A 27286-nucleotide genomic window follows, 5' to 3' on the forward strand; every position below is an offset into this window, starting at 1 on the left:
AGCCCAGCACGTGGTCCCTTATCACTGTGGCATGCGACCCTGAGTGACCGTCTTTGAGCCTCTCGCCCCCTCAAGCATGGGTTTGAGGACAGAGGCTGCTCGCTGGCCCGGCATCCCTGCTTCTGGGGCCCACAGTCGGTGCTCAACAAATGGGGGGCATTTACAGCCGTTAGAATGTGGACTCGGAGCCCAGCCCGGATTCTGGTCCGGGTCCTGCCACCTGCCAGCTATACTACCTGGGGCCAGGAAACGCCTCCTGTCTCCCGTTTCCCCTTTTGTAAAAACAGAAACAGGATAACAATAGTACCTACTTCATACCGTTGCTGTGGAGGCTACGTGGGTTAATACAGAGGTAAAGAGCTCAGACCTGCACAGAAACCTGTTTCTGTTTGCTCTTACCCGTGAATGAATGAGCCTGTTAAGTGCAGGCTCACCGTCTGCTGTTGTGTGGAAATGTATTAGGCTGGTCTTCTGGATATCATTCACTCATTCCCTGAATGTCAGGTGTTTACCGTGAGCCAGGCACAGTGCTAGGTGCGGGAATTAAAACCTTGAGTAAGATACCCCTTGCTCTGGGAGAACATACCTGGGGAGGGCTCCTGATGTGAGGTAAATGAACTCAGCTCCGGTGATCTGCTCCCCGCTGCCCCCTGTAGGGGTGAGGCTGGGGAGGAGTGTGGGGAAGAGGGGGGGTCATCCTGCCTCCAGTGGGGGCAGGAGCACCAGAATGGAGGTGCCCTAGAGCTGAGCCTCACTGCGATGATCAGACAGCATCCTTGCTGGGGTGTAAAGCACAGGCTGGATTCAAACACGTAGGCGTTAAAGTTTTGTATTTAATGATCATCATAGAAAAGGACAAAATCAAACAGTGCTAACAGAGGGACACGATTGCACAGCCACAATTTTACGTCCATCAAGGTCAGATACTTCTCGAAGAGCACACTGCAGGCCTACATTAAGAAATCGCCTTTTCACTGTAGTAAAAGTTGGTGATCTCATCGTGAAACCAGGGGGCTTGAGTAGCAAAGAATTACAAGAATAGATAAATACTTTTTATTATTATTATTAAGTAAACTACTTACAAGTTGATTACGAAAACGTTCGCCAGACTCAGAAACATCTCTGATTCTCTCTGCACGAAGAACTGGTCTATTGAAAGCAGTTTGTTACCAGAATAAGGTTCCCGTAAAACTTTAAATAGTAGAAAGCGTGAATATGCCTTCAAGCGGGTGGAGGGAAGGGGGGCAGGGAACAGGGTAGGATAGTGGAAAAGAGTCACAAACAAGGTTCAGATGCAGGTTTGCCCAAAGAGAGTGAGGCGGACCCTCCCATCCTCATCCCCTCTAAGCTCCCCTCCGCCCCCCACCCCAGCCCACTCCCCCATCCCAACAGTGCTGCTCAGATGTCTGGTGGAGGTCAGGTCCCACCAGGTCCCAGAGATCAAGTTATCTGGACAAGGTCAAGTTCAGCCCCGCCTTCCCATTCCCTTCGTAGGGCTTCCTCCACCCAGGCCGTGTCTCCCCTTGAAAGCCCAAGATGGTGGGGATGGAGGGTCCTTGGGTGCCCAAAGGACTCGGCAGGCGGTCTACTGCCCTCCGATGGGATTACCGGGGCTCGGGGCCACAGCCATGATCACTGCTGTTGCCCAGAAGAGCTCTGGTTTATTCCAGGACTTGCAAACGGGGAAAAGCAGAACTCTGGAGAACTCCTATATTTTTGGATTCAGAGACAGCATTGCCTGGCGCCGGGTTTCCTCACCTCGGTGCTGTTGGTGCCTGGGGCCGCATCATGAATTCTTTGTTGCTGGGGGAGCTTGGCAGCATCGTGGCTTCTATCCACCAGACGCCAGTAGAATATCAACCCCCAACAAGTTGTGAAAATCAAAATTGTCTCCGCCCATCGCTGAAGGTCCCCCGGACAGAATTTTCCCAGGTTGAGAACCACTGGCCTAATTGTTCAGAAACGTTGCTACACAGATGCTCTGGGCTCAGGACTCTGCTCTCCTGCTGACCAGCCTGAGCTGGCAAACTCCCCCAAACCCCTCAGACACTCTGTCCCCTCAAGCATGAAAGTCTGGGAACTCCCTTCCTACCAGTTTACAGGGCCGTGGGCGGAATCGCCTGGGTTGCTTGATTCTCTCGTTCCTGAAGCCCCCTGTGGGACACACACTGGGGTCACGGGTGGCTGCTTACCCACATGGAGGTGCTCCATGAAGAATAAGGCTCTGGATTTCCCCAACTGTTGTGCGCACAAGTCCCCTGCAAATATACCTCGTGTATCTGTCAGGATTTGTTCCCAAGGCAGGAAGGGCCTCAACCCTCCTTCTGGGAAGGCAGGAGGTCACCTGGTGAAAGGACCCAGAGGTGAAGGCCGGAGCCTCATTAATGCATCTGGACAGACGCCGGCAGGTGCAAGCCTGGACCGTGGCCAAAGGATGGGCGCGGCGTACGTCCCGGGTACTGTGCACCGTGTCCCCCTCTCCAAAGGCTTCCTCTGATTTTATTCTCTTTTGATTAAAAAAAATATATATATATGACTTTCCCAGTGACTCGGAAGAACAGCACAGACTTACGTTCCAAAATTGCTGCAGCCAATTTCCCAAACTTTCGATTACGCTCCTGGCAGCTGCCCTCTTTTCACTCTAGGGGAACTTCTTCCCCTCTTCGGTCCCTGTGGTTTGCTCTGTTTTGTCCCCAGCAAACCCCCCCCCACCCCCGAAAGGGGAAAGAAAATGTCCAATGTCTAATCTTAGACGTGCCTTTCTGGAGACATCTGACTGCCGCTCGACGCTGATGGCCGGGGTTCCCCGGAGAGCCTCCTTTTTCCACTTGGGGACTATGAGCTCCGATCCTCTGGGCTCTCAGCACTCAGCTCAGCTGGCCTGTCCCTTGTCCCTGTCACTGAACGATGGACGGGGTGGGAGAGGTAGGCCAGGCCACTACAGAACATTCCGGCTCTGACTGCTCCCTTTGGCCCTCTGAGCACAGCCCCTTGGTCGTCCCATTAGGACATCGCAGCCCACCTGGGGCCCGCTCTAGGGATGCTCAAAGGGCAGGTACCAGGGCATGGCAGAGGGGGCCGGGTGACAGCTGGCGGAGAGCACGGTGCCTCTCCCGGGGCTGGCGCTGGTAATCCAGGGCCCTCCCTGCCCCCCGGTGAATGCGCAGCAGGCTGGAGATGATGTCCTGGACCAGGCAGCCGGAGACTCGCCAGGTCTCCCCTCCTTTCCCGTGTGGCCCCATTTGCCCTCCCTAATATTACAGGTCCTGATTGGAAGCTCCTAACACCTCCTACTGCTGTGAGGCTCTCAGACTGCTAAACACGTGGGCACCACTCCTGCTCCCCTTCCAGGACCTACCGTGATCTGAGACCCAAAAAACCCCAGCCTCGGAGTCCCCGTTCCCGGGAGGGCCCATTCCAGAGGGCTCACGGTGCAGAGCAGGGAGACACAGGGCAGCCGTCCAGCCTGGAGAGCCTGGAGAGCCTGGAGAGCAGGTGGATCGGAATCCCAGCTCTGTAGATGTGAGTTCTCAGTTTTCTCATCAGAAAAATGGGATCATAATTACACGTACTTCTCCGTACCCCTCTCCTGCCTCCGAGGGGTGAGTTGACAAGTGAACGGAACAGGAACAGAGCACAACACAAGGAAGATGCACGACAAATAGGATAATCATTATCGATGATTTCACTGCTAATGATGAACAGAGGTCATGCTCTTTGAAGGAGGACAGGAGCATCTGTCTGGAAGGAATCGGGCGGCAGAGCAGACGGCAGCCGAGTGTCCGCAGTCTCCAGGGAGGGATTCTGACATATCTTAGTGGTCTGGCTGGCATCCAGGCCTTCCATTTAGAACAAGCTGGACAACGGCCTATCGCCTCTCCAGACAGGGGTACTGGCCTGCTCTCCCTTTCTCCCTCGGATCCCAGGGATCTCCCGAAAGGAGATAAACCGTCTCTCTCTGAAGGGTATGGGGGGGGGGTTAGGGGAATTTCATCTGCCCCCTTGACCCAGATCTCAGGAGGAGGGAGGGACAGCAGAGCAATGATGTCGCCCAGGCCCACGCAAGAGCTGGAATCCGCTCGGAGCACAGCAGGCTACCGTGTCCTCCAGCCTCTCCTCCAGAGCTCGGGGGACATGGGTCCAGCCTCCTAAATCAGGTGTCGTTCTGTTCGGTGGAGTGTCCCACATGCAGACGAACGGTATGGGACGCCTACGGCTTGAGGAGGGAAGACGGGGAGGCATGTGGAGGGCCAGGCATGGAGAACTTTGCAGCAAACGCAGGACCCTTCTCTGAAGAGCAGCTATGGAAGCAGCTTCTTCCTCAGCACTGGCCCATTACGTCCGGGCGGGCTCTGGGCCAACCTCACCCAGGAGAAGCCGGATGGGAGCCTCAGGCTGGGGTCTGCGAGAGGAACACGGTCCTGCCTGCTTGGGAGAGTCCGGGCTCAACAGGACACCTGAGCCCGGGCTGGAGCCTCCCCCACCGCACGGACCGTCCCGACTGTCCTCGGCAATCCGGCTGCGCGAGCCTCACTCCTCGTGTGGGCCCCTCTGTTGGGCTCCAGGTCGGAGCCGAGGGTCTTCTGCACATGTCCCAAGAAATCTGCTTTCTGGTTACGTCTTTGGCCACAAAAAAACCACTTGTGCTCAGCTTTAAAGAGAGGGGCAGGTGACAGGGACCCCCATCCTTGAAGCTTGGACAGAGACGGGGCAACCGGCAGGGGGACGAGCGTGCCGCATTCTGAGGACGGTTAGATTCTGCCTGTGGAGGAAGCCAGAGGCTTCCGGAATGTTCTTCACACCTCATGGTGTGAAGCCCCGGGTCACACCATGACATGGGACCTTGGGGAACGGCCTCTGTAGAACCAGAGCCTGGCTTAAATGAGGCCTGGAGGTGCCACCCCAGCCACTGAAGGTGGCACGGTGTGGCAGAAAGAGGCTGCCTCTAGAGGCGGAGGGTCCAGACTCAAGTCCCAGCTTGTCACATTCACACTGTGTGGCCCTGGGCAAGTTACTCTGCTCCTCTGAGCTTCTGGTTCTCCATGTATTGGAGCAACGATGCTGTAAGGTAATCGTACGGATTAAACGTGCATGTGGGGGTCTAGCACGGTGCCTGGACGCAAGGCTCAGACAGCGCCTCCTGCCGGTCACCTAACGTCCATCACAGAGCTCAGCTGAGGAAGGCCGGAGGGACAGCACAGCGCCCCCTCTGGCTGGAAGCCCGTCCTTTACCCTTCAGGGGATGTCTACCCTCCCTGTCATCCAGGAGATGGGGGGAAAAAAACAGATCAAAACACTGTAGGAGACTGGGAGGGAGTGACCCTGAGCGGGTCACTAGATTTGTCCAATGCCGAGTTTGGACAAGCTGGGCCCTAAGCTCCAGGCTGTGTGTCTGCGGCCCTGACCCAAGAGGGAGAATCCTTGAGAGTTGAATTTAACTGGCCTTTATGCCAGGGGAAAAGAAAGCCTTCATGGGGGAGACCCCCTGCGCCCAGAATTTTCCAGAGAACCCCTGGCCCGCTAGGGCTGTCCTGGCTGCTCTGAGCTGGGACCACAGGCTCCACCCCTCCCCGGTCACAGCGCACGGAAGCCCCAGAGCCCTGATGGCCATCACCACAGGCCATCATTTGCAGAGCAGAGAGCAGTCACCCCCCTCTCTACAGGGCTCCTTTGGGGATGTAGGGTCAGAAGGTAAGGACTCAGAACATCTGGGCTGCACTGACCCCCCCACAAAGATGCCAAGCATCACCTTGGTCCCTTCCCAACCCAGCTCTGGACCTTCTCCTTGCATTCTCATGAGGACACTTGTCTCAGAAAGCCCTCGCTCATGGGGCACACGTGGGGAGCTTGAGACAGGGAAGGGTTTGCTCGAGAAGCATCTGGGATGACCGGCACGCAATGGCTGACCACCCAGCCCAGCCAGCCCCTGTCCCTGCCACCCTGACCTTGTCCTGCGGAGAGCACAGCCCGTCAGTGATTCCGGAAGGAGCCCAGGCCGAAGGTCCCCCATCCCTTCTCCCTCTCCGCAAAGGTCACGCCAGCTCTGCACTCACGGCCTCCACTGGAGCTGAAGCCTTCGTGGGTGGATGCGTGCACGGCTGCAGGGACAGACATGGCTACTAGGAGGTGGCGGGTGTCTGTGGGCGCGGTCTGGGGATTGGGCTGCTAATCCTGTTTCGCAGCAGCTCAGCACCAAGCCCACAGAGGAGTGGCTGCCTCGGGACAATTAAGATGTCCCTTTGCCTGTCATCAGGAACAGCCACGTCTCCCGAGACCACAGGGACACAGGACACCTTTTTGCAATTGTACCGAGACAGCACCAGGGCTTCCCACCCAGTCTTTTAAGTTTCCCCACCACAGAGGGGAAGTTTGGACCATTTATTCTCTTTTGCACAGCACGGGGAGAAAGCAAGGACAGCATTGCTCCTGGCCCGCCGGCGAGGGAGGCTGTGTGTAAGCTTCCCCCACTCTGCTCGGCAGCTATCTGGGGAAGGGGGCTACCGGGCGGAAGCCTTTCCTAAGGACAGAAGTAGAGCGAGTCCTTTCCCATGCTGCCCCCTCCCCCAGGGCAAGCCATCCTGGGCTGGTCTGCACGGGAGTCTCCCTTGCTGGCCAGAGACCACCCCCAATCCCCCAACATCCCACCCCCACCTCCACCAAGCCACTGACTTGGAGGAAGGTTAAGGAGGCTGACTCGGACAGAGCATATCCAGGTCTGCAAGAGAACGTGGGAGCCAGACCCAGTGTAAAATGCAGGTGTCTGAGCACCCTGTGCGCCCTCCTGATCCCAGACAGCTTCCAGACTCTCTGGGCATTCTCCCCGAGGGCAGCTGAGAAGCAGGGATTTGCTTACGAGAGTACTTCCCGGGGGCCCGTCTCCCTGCTCTGACAGTGCCAGTCACGTGCCCTGTGATCACGGGCAAATCGGGCAAATCGTGCCTCTCCCTCCCGCTGTCAGAAGATCAGGTGGGCGTGAGGCCACCATCTCTAAAATCCCTAAGTTCTCAGAGAGGAAAGAGCATCTGCGGGCGGCTGGTCTGAACTCGGCCGCTCTGCCCAACTATAGTCTGAAGGTCCTTCTCTTCTGAAAAAGAAGAGCAGGTCTGTTCGGCCGAGAGCCCCCACCCCTGGAAATCCTACCATCACCAGTCATCCCCCTGTCCTTGGATTTCCTGATCCATCTGGGTCTCAAAAGGGGCCAAGTGTCTGGTGACAAAGGTGCCCTGTCCAAGTCAAACAAAGAACATTCTATGGCCCAGGTCACATCACCCGTGTTCCAAAGGGCGGAGTGGGAGACCACGGCTGGGCTGGAAACACTCCAGTTCCGGCGGCCGCTCCTGCTGGGCACCCCACACACCAGGTGCAGCAACTTGGCATAAAAACCAGACACATACGTGAGTATTTACTGCCAGCAAGCGATCGTCCCACCATGTCTGTATTTCACACCTAACCGGCTATTTCCTCTGGTCTTACGTTCTTGGAATATAGGTTCAAAAAGTCCCCACTTGGCTCCTTGCTAAGGCTTTGCCCCATCGCATCTCCAGGGGCCAGAGGCCACACGCCCATGTTTTCTGGATCAGCTTGATCACAGGCCGGAACACTGGAAATCGGAGCTGCTGGGGGGAACTTCTGATGCACGGTCGCTGCCCCCGGAGAGGCCATGCGCGTGGTCAGAACTCCTGGTTCCAGAAGGTGGGACCAGCCAAAGGCCAACAGCACCAGTGTCCCCAGCAAAGCCTGGCCCTGCTGTGAGCCCAGCACGGGCTGAGCCGGCTCGGAGCTGGTGGGCGCCCCGAACCTCAGAAGGTGAAGGCGTACACCACCCCAACCACCACAATGTTCCCCAGGGTCGCTATGATGGCAATCCAGAGCAGGACCGCGTCGTTGGAGGACCGCGGAGACTCCTCCGGCTGGCCCTGGCCACTGGAGGCCGCGTGGACGTTGGTGGAGGAGTTAAAGAGGGAGTACTCCGTGCTGAAGTCTTCGTTGGGCGAGTCCATGAAGGCGCCTCCCATCATGGGCAGCTGCGGAGAGGGAGAGAGAGAATTAATCTGGGCACACGGGGCTGGGGAGGAGCCTGGTCTGGTCTGGTCTGGTCAAGCCACCGGGTGCTGGGACACAGCATCTCACGGGCTCTCCTCCTGTTTGTTATCATGGCTGGTGCTGCTACAAATGGTCATAGAGATGGTAACGCTTGGAGGAAGACGCCCTCATGCCCATTTTGCAGATGGAACCGTTAAGGCACACAGCTCGTCCACAGCTGCGGCCAGTCCCTCCACACCAGCATGGGTTATAAAACGCCTTCCTTCCTCTTCTCTTTGCAAAGTCGTAATACTCAGCACAGCCCGTTAAGGAAAGAGAAAAGAGGAAAAAGAAAAAGTGAGAATCAGCCTCGCTGCTTTAGGAGAATGGCTGCTAACACGGTGATATTTTTCTTTCGCACTTTTTTCAGTGTGAGTCCGTATGTGTGTGTGAGAGAGATGGAGAGAAAACATGTTCAAACACGTGGTTTTATATTAAGTTCTGTATAAAAATTCCATCAGAACACCATTTTACCCATTGTATACTATTCAACCACAAATAAAACCCCAATTTAACCATCCCCTACAACTGGACATTCAGGAATTTTTTTTTTTTTTTTTTTTTTTTTTTGCTTTTATAAATAATGCAGTCCGGGGTGCCTGGGTGGCTCAGTCGTTAAGCATCTGCCTTCGGCTCAGGTCATGATCCCAAGGTCCTGTGATCGAGCCCCGCATCGGGCTCCCTGCTTGGCAGGAAGCCTGCTTCTCTTTCTCTCACTCCCTCTGTTTGTGTTTCCTCTCTCGCTGTGTCTCTTTCTGTCAAATAAATAAATAAAATCTTGAAAAAATTAAAGAAGTAAGTAAGTAAATAAATAAATAAATAAATAAAGCAGTCAGAATGGCTAATTAAGAAGTCAGGAAATGGCAGATGCTGGCGAGGATGTGGAGAAAGGGGAACCCTCCTTTCTCGGTGGTGGGAATGCAGGCTGGTGCAGCCACTCTGGAAAACAGCATGGAAGTTCCTCAAAAAGTTGAAAATAGAGCTACCCTACGACCCAGCAATCTCACTACTGAGTATTTACCCCAAAGATACAAATGTAGTGAAAAACGGGGCCTGTGGACCCGAATATTTATAGCAGCAATGTCTACAATAACCAAACTGTGGAAAGAACTTAAATGTCCATCAACAGATGAATGGATAAAGAAGATGTGGTATATATACACAATGGAATACTATGCAGCCATCAAAAGGAATGAAATCTTGCTATTTGTAACGACGTGGATGGAATTAGAGGGTATTATGCTGAGAGAAAGATATTTATCATATGATCTCCCTGATAGGTGAAATTTAAGAAACAAGACAGAGGATCACAGGGGAAGAGAGGAAAAAATGAAGCAAAATGAAACCAGAGAGGGAGACAAACCATGAGACTCTTAATCTCAGGAAACAAACTGAGGGCTGCTGGAGGGGAGGTGGGCAGGAGGGAGGGAGTAGCTGGGTCATGGACATTGGGGAGGGTCTGTGCTATGGTGAGTGCTGTGAATTGTGTAGGACTGATGATTCACAGACTGTACCCCTGAAGCAAATAATACATTATATGTTAATAATAAAAAAAATTTTAAAAATAAGGCACCGATGGAGACCCTAGCTATCCCTGCAGTTGGGCGTACATATGTGCTTCTACGTGCATTTGTGTTTATTGCCGCAGACTCCCAGGCAGGGACCTTCTGAGTCAATGGGTAGGAGTAGTTCAGAGCTCCCGGGGCACAGGGACGTGCTCCGCAGAAGAGTGATTCTCACTCCCAAGCCTCACATACAAGGATGGCCACACGTTTGTGCTCCAGAAGTTGGAGTAAAGGTTCCAGGCTGGGGGTGGGGACGTGGGCTACTCAAAGGAGGGGGTGACCCTCCATACAGCCACAAGGAGACCTTTCCTGTTCCGGGTCTTCTGGGCCCTACCAGAACGCCCCGGAGGCTGATGTCTCCAGGGCTGGCCCCTGCATCTGTTAGGCCCATGGTGTATGTTTTGGATGGCACTGGGGAGAATGAACAGTGAACGGTTACTCTGTCCTTCTGCACACTTCCCGAGCCCTTACTACCACCGGCACGGAGGCCCGGCCTACACCCAGGAGATGTGCAAGAGATTTCAAGACTCACCACTTAGCTTTCCTGTTGGAGGGACCACTGTATCCCCATTTCACAGGTCGGTAGCAGAGGTCAAGGCTACATGACGAATTCATGGTGGAGTCAGGGTTGAGAGCTTCTCGCTCTGCACATAGTCACCCCGACTCTGGGCTCGGACTCCATGTTGGGGCTTGGAGATGTCAAGATCACTGTTCCCAGGAAGTCTTGGACCCCAGGGGAGAAAATCGGGTGCCACTTCACTCCCCCATTCTTCCGGCAAATAAGTTTGAAGGGTGCATGGATTAGGTTCCCGGGTTCCAGACTCTGGATACAGCAGCGAGCAAGACAGACGGGTCCACACTCCGGTAGGGGGATGAGAGCAGGGAGGAGAAAGAGAGGCCAGAGGGGAGCAGGGAGGGACGAAGGCAGGGAGCACGTGTGGGGGGAACGTGAACCATCGGGATCGACGCAGGGAGGCTACCTTCGGGCAGCTCTGTGCTTGGCCATCCACATCCCAGCAGCCTCCGCAGAGCACCTGCTCGGCCGAGAAGCGCAGCCTCTCTGGGCTTGCTCAGAGAAGCCCGACATTTCATCCACGACACGGCTCTGCCCTTTATCTGGTGGGGACCCGCCAGCTATCACAACCCTTGGAGTGCAGGGACAGCAGGGCCCCTGGGGATCTCGGGACCGGCAGGGGCCCAGCCTGGGGGGCTGCAGCCCACGGGGGCATGCTCACGGCGTGAAGATCCGGCCGGCGCTGCGTGTGTACGTGTGTCCCTTTTCACACGTCTGTCACGGCTTAGCCATATATTAAATTAAGACGTTGAGTTCAATGAACATGTTTAGTGCGTGGGAGTAGCTATCAGGACGAACACAGGTGAGAAGACCAGTTGACATGCATCCTACGAGAAGTGCAATTAAGAGTTTAAAGAAGCGAGCCCGGACCCCCTCTTGGCCCCAAGCTGGTGATGCAGACGGGATGGGTCACAGCCTCCTCAGGCATAGGCAGCCCGAGGGGGGCTGAGGGGCTGGCGCGGCTGGGCGGGCAGTGGAGCCTCTGAGTCCAGGGCCTTCCCATGGAGCCCATTCCTGCTTTGGGTTTCAGCCCATGGTCCTCTGTCCTGGAGCCCTCCCTCCCGTGTGCCCCATCCTCGCCTCGCGGCCTCCCGTTCGGAGACACAGCTCCTCCTGTCTGCTTCCCCAGGGGCCTGGAAGTTCCGGGAGGCGGGACCAGATCTGCTTATTCTCCTCATGGGGTTCCAAGAGCATTGCACAGGTATGGCATACAGTGGTGCCTAATAAAAACCTGGCTGCTGGGACGCCTGGGTGGCTCAGTTGGTTAAGCAGCTGCCTTCGGCTCAGGTCATGATCCCAGCGTCCTGGGATCGAGTCCCGCATCGGGCTCCTTGCTCCGCAGGGAGCCTGCTTCTCCCTCTGACTCTGCCTGCCTCTCTGTCTGCCTGTGCTCGCTCTCTCTCCCTCTCTCTCTCTGATAAATAAATAAATAAAATCTTAAAAAAAAAAACAAAACAAAACACCTGGCTGCTGCTGACGAATGATGGCCTCTCTCAGCTCAAGGGCTGTCACTCCTACGTTGGTAAAGGCCTCTCTGGCCTCTCCCGATGCCATTTGTGGGGTTCATGGAGGGCAGTGGGTTCCTCTCCTCAGCCCCCCACAGCCAGCGCTCCAGGCACTCCACAGCCTGCCCTTCTCTAGGATCTTCCTCTGGCAGCCCACGACAGAAGCAGGACTGTGGTGAGGCCCCAGAAACTCTGCTGGTAGCATCTTAGCGGGGGACTCAGGCCAGGACCCCCCGTGCTCCCGGACTCGGTCTGCTGCTGCCTCCCCTGGGCCTGCTGGACCCCCCAGAGTGAAACACGTTCCAGTCCTCTGCCCGTGGCTGCCTCTCCATCCCTCTGCCCCAGCCAGGGCCCTGCTGGGTTTCTGGGCAGAGGCCCTCCCTCCACTCCACTGTGTGGGGGACCTGCTGTGGTCTCACAGGGCAAGACCTGTGCCCCCCACACCTCTCTCTGGGGTAGGGCCGGTCTCTCCGGGTATTTGCATCAAGTCACTGGGGAGAAGGAGGACACTGGGCAGAGCTTCCTGGCGGGGAAGAAAGAGCAGCCCCAGAGAGCAGGGACATGGCCCTGCCGCCACTACCCTGCCCAGGGCCGCTGCCGTCCACCGGCTCTCCCCGGCACCCGTCCACCCTGCGCTGCTTCGTGCTCTGCTCCCCTGCACGTAGTTGGTGTCCCCGTGTCAGTATCCTGTGGTGGCCTTAGCTAGTTGCCACGAATGATGACACACATTTATTCTCTTCCAGACCCAGAGGTCGGAGGTCTGACATGGGTCTCCAAGGGCTGCCACCCAGGTGTTCACTGTGCTGCTGCCTCCTCTAGCTTCCACAGGCGCCCGCATTGGCCTGTGGCTCCTTCCTCTGTCTCGCAAGCCCGCACTGTGCTATCTTTTTTAGTATATGTGCTGCCGAAGCGAGCACTGCACTGTGCTATCTTCCAGCCTCTCTCAGATCCTCCCTCTGCCCCAGTATGGGGACCCTGGTGAGTACGCCGGGCTCACTTGGAGAATCCAAGATCATCTCTGATCTCAAGATTGTTTTGTTTTAAGATTTGTTTATTTGAGAGAGGGAGCGAGAGCACATGGTGGGGGAGGGCAGAGGCAGTGGGAGAGAGAGAGAATCTCAAGCAGACTCCCCGCTGGGCATGGAGCCCGAGGTGGGGCTCAATCTCTCCACCCTGAGGTCATGATCTGAGCCAAAACCAAGAGTCAGACGCTTAACTTACCACACCACCCAGTCGCCCCTGATCTCAAGATCCTTAACCTTAATCATACCTGCACAGTCTCTGCCCCGTCAGGTAACCTATCCAGAGGCTCACCTAATTGGAGGTCGGTCTCCACTACACAGGGAACTCTCTGGAAAGTAAGCCTTGTGACCTACACACCTCAAGCTCTCTCGGCCTCACTGTTCATGTAAAAAAGGTGAAAAACCTGACCCTGTGCAATTAATGACCTGAAGTCAGCAGAAGGGCTCCCCACCAACTCTGCTGCGTCAACCCAGTCCCACAGACCCTCTTGGGGGCACAGTGCGTTCTCCAGACAGCGAGCTCCCCTCTGCCCTGCATCTGCCACAACACAGAGCTCAGCACTGTGCCAGGGACCACGGCTGTTGTCAGATCGATACTGTCCCTCTGAGGGTAGGGACAAGGGTGGGTTCCAGTTCAAGACAGACTTGGGGGTGAATCCGTATAATAAAGCTGGTGGATCCTTCAACCCACTTGCCTGTAAGTAGTGAAGATAATTCATTGTCTTCAGTGGAACCAGCAGGATTCTTGCAAGGAGGAGATAAAACCATAGGTGATAAAATGTGGCCAAGACAGTCACTCAGTAATTCCTCATATTTTCTCCTTTTATCATTCTTTGCAGAAATTCAAAACCAGGAGCTTGCGTGGTCTCTTATCCAACTGCTTAAACCGAAGGGAGGGAAGGGGGACCCTGGCGCTTCCAGATGTGCATTTTATGCGATCCATTAATCAGGCACTCTCTTGCAGGTGCAACAGACGGCCCCCCCGCTCCCCAACTTATGTTCAGGCTGAGAGATGCTCCAAGTTTGGCCAGTGCTGTCATTTGATCCATCTGTCTAAGGTGTTTGGTTGTTCTGATTTTTTTTTTTCCCTTTGTAAAACAAAGTCCACATTCAAAGTGTCCATAGATGTGAAAACAAGTTTAAATGGTGAAATCTCATGAATAGAAAACAACAAACAAAAAGATCAGCCTCAATTGCATTCTTGGGAAATTGGAAACAGCTGACCAGGAGGACTCATGGTCAGAGCGAAGGGCCGTAGCTGGAGTCACGCAGAGACAGATGGTGAGAGAAGCATCTGGAAGGTCTCTTAGAGATGCCCCTCCTCCCCTACTGGGTGACAACCGGCCCTTCTCACGCCAGGGGGCAGATGCGGTCACTGGCCCCCAGGAGTGGAACCCTTGGATGAGGTTTCAACTCAGAGCAGATCTGGGGGTGAAGACTTCTAATTTCCCACCCCGTAGAAGCGAGAGGCCCATGGAGGCAGAACCAGATCCCGGGCATTTGAGGCTGAGTCACAGCGTGGGGCGTAGGCAGGAGGAGCGGGGAGCTCGTTTCCCCAGCAGAGGAGGTGGTTACAGCCAGCCGGCCGGGTCAGAAAGAAGCCCGTTGGCTTGTTAAAGAGGGGACACCAGCACAGGTCAACATTCAAGGTCCTTGCTGTCGATCAAGGCTGCGCTTCCTGACGGTACCTTTCAGGAGAGCAGGAGCCTTCCTGGTTTCCTGAAGCATCCCCAAGGCCCAGAAAAGAGCCGGTGCTCAGAAGACAGAGGGGAAGCAAAGGAACTCCAGGTCCATCAGCCAAGAATTCCGAAGGCGCGCTGAGCCAGCGCTTCCCAGCTGGGTGATCCGGGCCCGCTTCCTAACCTAACCTGTCCAAGCTCAGGTTTCCCCTGGAAACCCAAGGGCAAATACCAGACACTGTCTCCCAGATGAGGGCTGCCAGGAGTGGCAAAACGCTGTCTGTGGTGGGAGGTGGGGAAGGGGGAGTCACCAAATAAACTCAGAGAGCATCCCCGACACTAAAAGCGAAGTTAAGGATGATAATGTGGGGGCTAGACTCAGCAGTGCACCTGTCCTGGAGGAAAAGGGCGGGGGCAAAGGACACTGGTTTTGCCCATAACATTTTACTCTAAGAAAAGATGAGCAAACAGGATGAGCTCTTAGAAAGAGTCTCTTCCGGTCACTGGGCACTCTTCAGTATTTTCAACCTCTAATGTGAAGAGCAAGGCTTAAACAACAGGAGTGGGTCACAGACAGGGTGGGTTCTGATCACCACCGCGGGCTGGCGGCTCCCCCAGGGGGGACCCTGGCCCTCGGTGCTGGAGACCAGAACGGTGTGGAGGAGTTCCAGGAAAGTGCAGATGTGCGGACCCCAGGGTTCCAACCGTGGCAATTCACATGGTTCCCACCCCATCCCCCTCTCCCTGCACACAGCAGAGCTGCTGCAAGGAGGCCCGGGGAGGAGGCCCGCCTCCGGGGGCCCATCTGTTCCTGCCGAGAAGAGGGAGGTTAGATAAATCTCCCCTAGGCTGGGCCTCTCCAGAGGAAGGAACAGAAGATGCTTTCAAAGGAAAATCTTCAAAGAGATGGCTCTGGCAAAAGTTCCCCAAATAATGCCCAGGCTTCAGGGGAGGGGACACCAGAGACAATGGGTGTTTGTTGTTGGAGGCTCTGGAAAGTGGGCTTGCTGGTCTCGTGCTGGGTCCCACCAGACCCTTCTCCCCCCGAGGGCCGTCCATCCCCAGGGTCCCTGTAGTATCTCAGCCACACATAGGATCTGATCCTCTCCTGGACTGTGGATTTCAAAGCTAAACTTATACGAGGATAGAAACATCCATACTGTCCCCATCTCCAGTGGGTGGGGACACTCTGGTGCCTCTTAATGGCTGACACACCTGGCCCTGCTTCCCTCTCTGAGCCTCGCTTACCCAGGAGCTGCTCAGAGGAGTGACGGCCAAGGCCAAGCTGGGGGCTCAGAAGCCCTCGCCAGACTCTAAGAAAGCCAGGGTCCGGTGCAGACGGTCCTCAAGTGAGGGTTGCATGATGAGGGCCCTTGGGTAAAATCTGCACCCCCTCCCAGTGCAATCTGAATTTCAGAGAAACAATAACAAAACCACTTTTTGATGTAAGTATATTCCAAGTATTTCACTGGACCTACTTAGAGGAAAAAAATCTTACTGAAAAATGATCTGACATTTAAATTTAGCTGGGTCTCCTGCATTTTTATTTGCTAAATCTGGCAAATCTGTGTGCGGCCTTTCTGAGAAAGAGCTACAATTTCAGAATTTGTGTGAGGGGCCACCCCTCAGGTCTGTCTCTCCAGAGCCCGCCATCTGCAGCCAGGCCTCTCTGGGTGACCTCGTTCTCTGGAAAATTCAGGAGGCCTCTGGCCGGCCTGCAAACATTATAAAGCCAATTTCTTCCCTTATTACCTTCTCGCAGGATCTCTGTGGTCCAAATATAAAGGCTGGACAGCCTGGGAGAGCCATCCATCCATTTATTAGTCATTCAACAAACACCGAGGGCCTACTGGGCACCTGGAGGCTCTGGACTGACCCTAGGGGTTCCCAGGGGAGACCCTGAAGGGCTTAACATTTAAAAGAAATACAGATAAGCTCTCAGCCATAAAACGGCATTTAGCGCAGTTTAACAGAGATGAGAATCAAGCAACGGGGTTCTCACAGCATGAAAGAGGGCAGGCTGTTTTTAATCCCTTGAACCAAAGAATCAGCACAAGGCTGAGCCCTGGTTCTGTTCCTTTCTGTCCAAGGAGGATAATAGCAGGGACCACTCTGTAGGATGCTGTGGGGGTGAAGTACCATGTCCTGGCTCTAAGAAGCCAACACCCGGGGCCCCTATTGTTAGTACCATCCCCGCTGTCATTGCTGGAGGGCACAGAGCCAGGCCTGCTCCCCTCTCATGGCCTCACCATCGTGGGGCTTTTGTGATTTTCTCCGTTTTCCACCTTGAAGACACAGGCGCGGTGAGCTTCCTGGTGTCCTCCCTCCATCTCCCGGTGTTGACAGCTAAAGCCCTACAGAACCCCCCTCTTTGTAGACAGAGGGCAGGGAAGAGGGGCTCCCCGGACCCAGAGAGTCTGGGGGAATCCCTAATTTCTTTCTCTTTTCTCTCTCTGGCTGCCCTGGGGCCAGCCCCGGTTGCTGGGTGCTCTTCTGTGGCCGTGGTGGGCAGTGGCAGGGACAGGGGACCTAAAGTGTAAGGCAAAACCCTTCTCTCTGGCTGGAGGAACTGAAGAAAGGGCTCTTGCAGTCTGAGATGTGTCGGGGAGTTAGTTCTTTTCCCTTCTCTCTCACTCGCTTGCTCTCTCGGCTCCTGCTTTGCCCTGTGGGCCTCGTGACAGTTCAGACCTGTGGCACACAAAGGGCAATAAAGTCGACAGACTCCCAATTGGAGGGTTAGGGAAGAAGGTCCCTGGGAGCCAAGGAGTATCCCAGGGGGAGAGAGCGCAGAAAGGATCCCCTAGTTCTGCACAGAACCTGTGCACATTCTGGGCTCGCTCTGTGCCATATAGGCATGTGAGCGACCCAAAGAAGCCTCACGAAACCCTGGATAAGTCCAGACGCACCCCTGAGAGAGGCCCGTGCTGGACAGAGTCAGACAGCATCGCCGCGCCCTTACCAACGGACCCACGCTGGGACCACCACTTGCAGAAGGCAGGGCAAAAATCTCCCGAACAAAAGAAATATCCAAATGGTCTCACTGACTCATTCTAACAAACCCACAAGGAAGAATAATACCAACTCCTCACAATCTTTTCCAGAAAATAGAAGAAGGAAGGTCACTTTTTAACTCTTTTTGTGGAATGTTTTCCAAATCAGGTTAATAAAGCCAGCGCAACCCTGTTACCAAAATCAGAGATATAACAAGAAAAGAAAATGGAAGATCAATATCCTAATTAAACGTAGACAAAAAATAGAATGAGAGATACTAGTGAACCGAATCCAGCAATACATAAAAAGATACTGTATTTTTTGTTGCCTGGGTCGACATTCAAAGATCGGTTAATGTAATTCATTATCCTCACAGAAGTAAAAAGAAACAAAACATAATCTTATCCATAGACACAGAAAAATCATTTGACAAAATTAAACATTGACTCATGGTAAAAATTCTTGGCAAGCTACAAATAGAAGGGAACTCCCTAAGTCTGATCAAGACCATCTACAAAAACCAAAAACCATCACCAAAAAACAGCTTAAAGCTAACATCATACCTAGACTATTAAATCAATTGGTTGTCTATAGTCAAACAATCAACAATTGGAAGGTGAGGACAGCGTAGCATTTGCACAAGAGATACACAGATCGATGAGACAGAACACAGCATCCAGAGCTAGATTCACATAAATATGGTCAATTGAATTAAAAAAAAAAAACTCAGAAGAAATTCAGTGAAGAAAGGGTAGTCTTTTCAACTAATGATGCTAGAACACTTGGTTACCGATGTACCAAAAAGATAAATAAATAAAAATGTCCCTGGAACCTGATCTCTTATATATAAAAATTACCCCCAAGACCCCCCCCATGCTTTACACAAAAATTAACTCAAAATGGATTACAGACCTAAATGAAAATGAAAAAGTATAATACTTATAGGAAAATACAGAGAAGAATGTCTGTGACCTTGAGTTAGGTAAGCAAAGAATTCTCAAATCCAACACCAAAAGTGCAGTACATACAAGAAAGCATTGGTAACCGAGATTTCATCAAAATTAGAAACATCTCCTCTGCGAAAGGCACTGATAAGAGAATGAAAAGACAAACCATCTACTGGAAGAAAATATTTACAAATCATGTATCTGACAAGGGACTTGTAACCAGAATATATAAAGAACTCTGAAAAATCAACAATAGGAAAATAGTTTGAGAAATGAGCAAAATTTTGAATGGTCACTGCACAGGAGATACGCAGAAGGCAGAACAACACATGAAAAGTTGTTCAATGTCATCAATTATTAGGGAAATACAAGATAAAACCATCACGAGATACCACTGTACGCATATTATAATGGTTAGTTTTTCTTTTTCTTTTCTTTTCTTTTCTTTCCTTCCTTCCTTCCTTCCTTTTTTTTTTTTAAAAAAGATCATTACTTAGTTCTGGCGAGAATGTGGACCAGCTGGAAGTCAAATATAAGGCAGGTGGGAAAGTAAAATGGTACAGTCGTTCTGGAAAATTTTGCAGTTTTTCATAAGCATACATTTGCTGAACGACTTGGAAATCTTGGTCTCACGTATTTGCTCCCCAAAAAATGAAAATGTACACTCATAGAAAAATCTGGGCAAATGTTTACAATAGTTTTATTCATAACTACCCCGAACTGGAAGCAATGCAGATTGTCTTTCAACAGCACAGAATAAAACAAAACCAAAAAAAAAAACGGCGATACGATCACGCAGTAAAATACTAGTCAGCACGCAAAACACATCAGCTCCTGACGGACAGCAGCGCGGGGGACTCTCCAGCGTGTGAATAAGTGAGACAGAAAAGGCTTCGCGCTGTGCGATTCCATCCCCGTGACGATCTGGAGGAGCGAGAAAGGACAGGGTGACGGCGGGCGGGAGCGGGCGTGGGTGCGGGGTGAACAGGAGGGCAGCGGCAGGAAGTGTTTGGGGTGAGGGAGGGGACTGTGGTTGCGGTCCCAGGACTCTGCCTTTGTGGGAACTTCCAGAGCTGTATGTACGGCCTGGAGGGGGTGTATGTTGGAAAGGAAATTACAGCACACCTCGAAGGCCACCGCTGTCTCTGCAGCCCGTGGGAGCCATGCAGTGTTCTCCACGCCCTGGGAGGCAGGGGGGAGGTGGGAGGGGCGGGAAACACCGGCATTCCCACTGTACCGGCCTGCCAGAGCTGAGGCTCCCTCTGCAGAACTGGGCTGGGGAGGCTGGGGGAGGCTGGGGAGGCTGGTTCTAACCTGCATAGGGCCCTGAAGCCTGGACTCTTTCCACAGCCCCCAGATTTTCCTGCATGTATGGCCAAGGCAGGTAGGGAAACTGAGTTACGTGGTCCGTGGCAGAGGTCACCTTACCGTGACATCTTAGGACCCTGACCTGAGGAAGTACTAAGCACGCTGCCTGTTCGGCCTCCTGGTGGCCGCTCACTCCTTTCCTAGACCAGGAAGCCCATCCCAGACCTCCGCGCACCAAAATGCCACCCAACTTTCCAGGTCCAGCTACGATTTCTGGAACCTTCCCTTGAAGTGTCAACTTCCTTTGGTTCTCAGAGCATTTTATTTGTGGCTCTCCTGCCATCTCCCCACTGCCAGAACACTGTGAACTGCGTTCATAAGATGCGGGGTGTGTACCCACACGCATGCACGCGTGCTACCATCCATCATCTGACCCCTGGGGCGGGTCTCCCTCTGGACATTCGGGGCTTTCATTCCCACAGGCATGGCGCACAGCTCCCCAAAGTTGAGGGGTGCCACCTCCCAGGCCTGGCTAAAGGGCTGGGTCAACAGGCTTCCCCCTCACCCCCGGCCCCACCTGGAGGCAGGGCACGGGCTGTGGCCGGTTGGTCAACGGCTGGGGGTCCCCACGGTGCTGTGTGGGGAGTGTCAATGGCTTCAGCGGAGTGACAGCAGCAGATGGTGGAGCTTGGGACACTGAGGTTTATGCCGCCAGGTCCAAGGGAGGCTGAAGGGGTTGGTGAGGAAGCCCCTTTAGGAGGCAGGCGCGGAGGCCAGTGGCCACTGGAGGGAAAGGAAGCAAAAGACCTCACAAAGCAGTTTGCACACCCAACACACATGCAAATATGTGTTCACCAAAACATGTGTGCACACGTGTCCATACAGCATCTCTCCGAAGAGCCCCAAGCTGGAAACAGCACAGTTGCCCATCAGCTGGAGAATGGGTATGTCGACTGTGGCGTATTCACACAATGGAATCCTACACAACGAGAACCACGAGCCACAAACGTAACGACCCGAAAAACCCAGACTCCAATAAGAACGCACTCTGTGGTCCCGTTTATTTCAGCGGGTCTTAACTGGGAGTAATTCTGCACCCCCTGGGGACTTTCGGCGATGTCTGGAGACAGTTTTGATTGCCACAACCGAGGGGGAGGGCGCACTATGGGCTACCGAGTGGATGGAGGCCAGGGCTGCGGCTGACCATCCCACAGTGCCCGGGACATCCCCCCATAGCACAGAGCGATCCAGTCCAATATCAACAGCATGTCGACTGAGAAATCCTGATTTTTATAAAGGTCATGACCAGGCAACACTAGTATCTGGTGTCAGATTCAGCCATTGGCTGGTGCTGGAAGGGGTGAAGGCTGGGTATAGGGACAAGGGTGTTTCAGGGTAGAAGGCTGCCTGTTCTGATCTGGGCGCTGGTTATGGGCGCTCCCTTAAAAAACACCCATCAAGCTGTACACGGTCCTGTGTGTCTGTCCTACTTCAAAAGTTGTCCTTTAAGAAGATGGAGGGAACAACTAAGCTTGCCCAGGAATCTTGGATTTGATTTCAGTGACGTTTGAGATGGAACCTCTACTCGGAATAGTCACAGGTTATGGGATTTTTTTCCCCTTCCCGGCACACGAGGCTGGGCTCAGAGTGAGCTCACCTGTCTGCAAAGTGCAGACAAGAGCCTCCTGATGTGGCCATCATCACCCCACACTTGTGGGGCTGCCTGCAGGGATGGAGGGGAGATATGGCGACCCAGGGGCATCCTGACGGGGGCATCACAGCAGGATGTAGGGCAGGCAGCTTAGTCCCTGGCGCGCCTTCAGGTTGGACCTTCAGAATGGCCAATGGCCCAGCTGGGGCCCTTGTCTTCCTTGACCCCTTCCGAAAAGGATGCAGAATCTGCCTGTGGGAAGAGGGAAGGACTTTGCCCAGGGTCAGTTCCTCAGCTGGCAAAGGACAGGAATTGGAAGGTGAGCGTGAGCACGTGAGCTTGGAAGTACATGTGAGAGAGAGAGGAGGGGGAGGGAATGTACGAACGAGAGAATTCACGTGCACAGGGGCATGAAACTTTGTGATCCACACACCAGTTCAGACTTGGAACCCGGGTTACTGGTTCCCGGTTACTTGTCACCAGTAACAAGCCCTGGATGTCCCCTCCTCCCAGAGTCCTGGCATTTCTGCAAATATGGTATGCAGTTTATGTGCCCAAGGCTTCCCCAGGGGGAGAGACGGGAGGGGCTGCGGCGGTGCAGAGAGCCGAGCGAGGACGGAACTGGCCCCAGAGGGACAAGGTGGGCTGGGTTCCTCTCCAGGGACCCAAAAAAAAAACAGCAGCTTCGTGGGACATAAACAGGGAAACCAGTTATTTTAAAAATAAATGACCAGGTGAAGAGTGTAGGTAAATGGACAATCCTCGAAGGACTCCCAGAGCGCCCGCCACATGGAAAACCCTTCTTTGGTCAAAGAGCCCACGCCTCATGGGCTCCCGGCCCAGCTTGGGTGCCCGGTGGCCTGTGGGCCAATCGTCCTGGCTCAGTACTGAAGTCGACTCCCATTCTGAGAGCAGGGCTCTGGGGCGTGGGGTCTTAAGTGGAAGCAGGACTCCATCCGGCTCTGTGAGATTCCTCCCTGGGACCTGGGAATGTGCTGGAAGAAATGCTAATGAGCACAGGTGTGAAGATTTCTCCTCGATGAGGGGTTTGTGCCAAGGGCCCCATATCAACTCTAGGTTGTGAGAACACAGGTCAGCATGGCACAAGACGGCCTCCCAAATAAAGAGAGCCTTTCCCTTTAAACGATTAACATTTACACCCCCTACAACGTAAGAGAGGAAGCAGTTCACAGAGCCCAGCTCAGCATCCTTAGTGCCCTTGACCTCCACCTCGCGTCTGATTCATGAAGCGGTGGTCAGTCATCAGCCCCTGAGCCCTGGGACTTTGAGAACAGTGAAGGGGGCTGAAACCGTCAAAGGCCACCCACCTCTCCAGGCCTGTTGCCCTGGCCCCATGGGGGACACCACGTGTCCCTCTCATGTTACCTTGCTCCTTGACTGTCCCATACCTGCCCTGCTTAGACAGACTATCTCTCAGGGAGGTGGGATTTCCCCATCTTAGAGATGGTAAAACCAAGGCTTCGATAGCTTAGACATTCCCGAAGTTCCGGAGGCTGAATTCAAAATGCCTATTACAGGGTTCCTGGCAACATTCCAGGATGATTCTTATGGAAGTCAATAGTCTGAGTATTAGGGGGTTCACAGCTGTATTACAGGATGATTCTTATGGAAACTATGTCCCCGTGCTCAGCGGCTGGAACAGAAGGTGTAAAGGCAGCAAGGTGTCAGCGGTCAGAAACCGTGCACAGAAGCCCGACAGATGGGCTCTGCTGAGGAACGCGCCTGCGTCCTGCTCACCCTCTCCGCGAGCCGTGCCAGCCCACCGTGCTCCGGCCCCCAGCCGCACGCTTGCTCCCCGGGAGGCAGAGATGAAAAGTGCAATCGGATCCTGCTTCGGTCTCTTTCGGAAGTGGGAATTCCATTTCTCCTCCCCAAGAAGGTATCAGCAAGGGGCTCTGCCTCCTTCTACAGATGTTGAGGCTACAGACCCGAGTCCACACCAGCCTCGGCAGTGAGGCCCCCCCCACCCCGACCGCTGCCCGCGAGCTTCAGGCATCCTGCCTACGAACACTCCCCTGGGCGTCCTGCCTACACCCCAAACCCCCGAGAGCCCTGTCACGAAGTCACCAGCCCCAAGCTACTCTGGGACGCCGTCCTACAGAGAACTGGCCTCCAACTTGGCTAATTTGTTGGAAGAGCACAAGGAAAAAGGCAGTTCTGCTCTTTCATCAAATCGACCACACACAGCCACCCACCCACCTGGATGTGTTTTCCTTCTTGTTGGCTCTGGTCAAGGGCAATGCAGCCGCCCGATGCCAACACTTGCCATTCGTGTTGGCTCCTGTTCACGTGCTGAAGAGTTGCTAATGAAAAACAGTGTAGGAAATAAAAATAAAACCTAATATTTATGGAGAGCCTGCTCTGCACCCGGGACGTGTTGGGTCCTTTTAGGGCACGATCGCATTTTGTCACCAACAGCTCCATGAGCTGGGTACTGTCCCCATGCCTGCGGGCAGGGGAAGAAAGGGAGGCACAGACTGAAAGGAGGATGGGGAGGTTATCACCCCACAGTCCTCTCTGTGGCCACAATGATTGGACATCTCCATGAGCCGGTGGATACTTCCTTCTCTCGTGGGGTGTCTAAACAGGCCAGGAAGGCAGAGGTGACACTGGGGACTCACAAGGTGAGAGGGCCCTGTGACATCAGGACCAGCACTGAGCACACACAGGGAGCTTCTAGAGTGACATCTGTGTTCATTTCAGTGCCTCCTCGAGGGGCACTGTGACATCAATCTCCTTCAGCAGCCAGGGGTGGCAATGGGTCGGATCCCACACCCTCAGGGACCACACTGCCTGCCCCCTACCCCCCGACTGGATGTGCTGGGTGTTTCCACCCAGCCCCCTCGCTGCTCAGGCGGCTGCCTCTGCTTCATGCTGGACTGGACTGTCTGTCCACTGCCTGCGGGTCCTCTCCTGAGCCTCTCCCGAGCCTCTCCGGAGCCGGCCAGTGGGAATGAGCAGGAATTCACCAAAAGGGGCTGCTCTGGATGCTGTCACTCTATGGTACAGCCTCCATCTCGCCCCAGCCCAGCAGGAGGTAGGTGACTCATAAGGATGTTAGTAGTCATTTCCCTGAGCTTGCACAGTTCCAAGTGACCGACCAGGAATCAAAACCCACACGTGCCAACCCCTCACTCTAGTCATCGCTCTAGGCTGCATTACAGCCTTCTCTGCTGGGTTCCCATAAAACTGTTCCTACGACCGATATAGAACTTTTAATACATCGTCTTAGATTTATGACTTTACATGATATTTATTATATTATTGTACTCTGTTACATTAGGTGATGTTATGTTGTATTACATTGTTATAGTTCGCAGTGTACTAACATGTTATGTCACTTTACGTTATGGTTAGTTGTGCACTTGAATGATGTGACATTACATAATGTTACATTATATTCCAGTCGGCTGTATCCTAACATTATGTTATTTTGTTGCAGTGTGTGATGCTATCTCAGATTACATTGTATTATAGCTGTGAACGAAGATTACATCATAGTACATCGTTAAGTCACATTATAGTAAATCGTATTACAATTAGTTGAGTTCTGATCTATCTTTCCTAGGGAATGTGAGCTTCCTCAGAATAAGAAGTCTAATCTCCCTTTGGATTCCCAGTGCCTAGCATGTCAACTCGCACAGAACATTTTATTTAAAAGAACCTGCTCGATCTGTGGCTGTACCTTGTGCTATGTGAGACGATATCTGTAGGCTGCATAAGGTTCTACTTGTGACTAAACACGTGTAGACCCAGGAAAAACCTAGGACCCAGGAAAACAAGGATATTTTTGGCAAGGCTCAGAGCACTACTGAATTAAAAGGAAAAAGCAAATTCACCACTTTTGAAACTGTTGCCATAGAAACTCAGTACAACACAGCAGGAGAAAATGCTGGCTTGGTCAGCACACACTTCAACTCTGATTACTAGTAATGGAGGGAACGCTTGCCTTGGGGACAGAAATGTCAGGCGGCGGGGCTCCAGGGCTCCCAGGACCCTGTCCTCCATGGTGTGTCCATGGTCCTCCATGAGAATCAGGGGGGCGATGCTTATTTTGAAGACACTGGCTGAGACCCTGGGGGAGAAGCAGCCAAGACCTGGTGGGGATGCTGCCGTCCTCCCTGGTGGCACCTTCCAGCCTCTCTACAGCCCGGGCTTCCTGGGGTGGCAGGGCCGCCCGCCTCTGTTGGTTCAGCTTCGAAAAGCTCCTGTCACTATCACTGGGTATGAACAGTTGAGCACACCCAAAACAATAGGGAGTTTTAAAGTTTTCCCCTAGGAAATAGTGGGCCAAAGATGTCTTAGGTTAGTACTTACTCTGCCCCAACTCATTCACGAATATCTTTGGGATGGTTCAATAGTGGGACTAGTCCCCTGTGTGCACCCACATCCTCCTGACCATACTAAACTCCCTTTCCCTGGCGCAGTGGACTATCAAGGCCTTGGGGCGAAGGCTGGGAAATGTGTTAGTTCAACTGGTCATTCATTCACCGGCCAGACAAAGCAGCTACTACGTGCCAGGGAGACTGGCTGGAAGCCAGAAATGCAAGGAGAGAAACCATGTGCTCTTTACTTGGGAGGAAGAGGGAGAAAGAAAGGAAAAGAGAGGGGGAGGAGCGGGAGAGAGGGAGGGAGAGAGGGTAGAGAACAGAACTAACAAATGAAATTAATTGGAACAGAGCATCACTAGTGTGTCTGCAAGGGCAAACGCCCTGGAGGGAAGGGAGGCAGGGCCATGACCTACCCAGCGTGATTACCTCCCTACCCCGAGGCTTTTGGATCTTTTTTCTTTTCTTTCTTTTCTTTTTTTTTCTTTTCTTCCTTCCTTTCTTTTTTTTTTTTTTTAAAGGTGAGGAACAACATCATTTGAAAGTATTCTTGCCATTAAGTGGAGGATGACTATCACCATAAGAAAAATGTCTGGGTCATTTTTTTTATCTCCCTTCCTCTGCACCACAAAATCATTTTCAGTAGTCACTGTGGCGTGAGACAAATGACAAGAACAGAAGCGCAGGCACTCTCCACTGGGAGGGACTATCGGGACCTCCAGGGAAACATTTTTAGTACACTGGTCTCCTCCCAGTGATGATGGTCCTGGTGAATGTGCCGTGCCCCTCCTCCACAGGGACACCTGTGTCAACAGGAGAAGAGACCGGACACAAGGGAGGGAATGACTAATGTCCTAGGAAGCTTCCAGAAGGTCTCCATGCAGGGGTGTGCCTTGAGATAGGTCCTAATAGATGTACAGAAAACCCGTGGGCAGACGGGGACATTGTTCATCCACTACTTGCTGACACTGGGAGCCGGGAGCTGGTGAGAAGCAATCTCTCCCCATCTTTTGCTGCCCGCAGTTACCGTGTCAGGAAGCTGGCCATTGTCGATCCAAGCTGGCTCAGAACACGTGATGTACACTCACTGGTGTTTCTTTATTTTCATTTGTTCATTCAAGATTTAGGTGCCTCAGTGGCTCAGTCAGTTAAGCCTTAGCCTTCAGCTCAGGTCACCATCCCAGGGTCCTGGGATCGAGCCCCGCATGGGGCTCCCTGCTGAGCAGGGAGCCTGCTTCTTTCCTGCCTCCCATTCCCCCTGCTTATGCTTGCTCTCACTCTCTCCCTCTCCCTTGCTCTGTGTCAAATAAATAAATAAAATCTTGAAAAAAATTTATTTAAAAAAAGATTTATTTGAGAGAGAAAGAGAGAGAGAGAGAGAGCAGGGGGAGGGGCAGAGGGACGGGAAGAAGGAAAGAATCCCAAGCAGACTCCGTGCTGAGAAAGGAACCTGATGCAGGGCTCCATCCCAGGACCCTGAGATCATGACCTGAGCCAAAATCAAAATTCGGACACTTAAAATGACTGAGCCCTCCAGGTGCCCCTGCACTCACAGGTGCTTCTGCAAACCCTGCTGGGCTGGAAGCCAGAGTAAGAATCTCCCCCATCCGTGT

General features: G+C 53.3%; 1 protein-coding gene across 1 annotated transcript in view; it reads right to left on the reverse strand.

Moving 5' to 3' along the window:
* Positions 1 to 813: 813 nt before the first annotated feature.
* C13H14orf132 (chromosome 13 C14orf132 homolog) overlaps positions 814 to 27286 on the reverse strand; it is a 51581-nt gene continuing 25108 nt past the window's right edge. Inside the window, exon 4 of the mRNA XM_044231464.1 lies at positions 814 to 8024. Coding sequence (XP_044087399.1) covers positions 7800 to 8024 — 225 coding nt within the window. The 3' untranslated portion in view covers positions 814 to 7799. The remainder of the gene's footprint in view (positions 8025 to 27286) is intronic.

The sequence above is a fragment of the Neovison vison genome, chromosome 13 (genome assembly GCF_020171115.1).
Source record: "Neovison vison isolate M4711 chromosome 13, ASM_NN_V1, whole genome shotgun sequence".
NCBI classification, from domain to species: Eukaryota; Metazoa; Chordata; class Mammalia; order Carnivora; family Mustelidae; genus Neogale; species Neogale vison.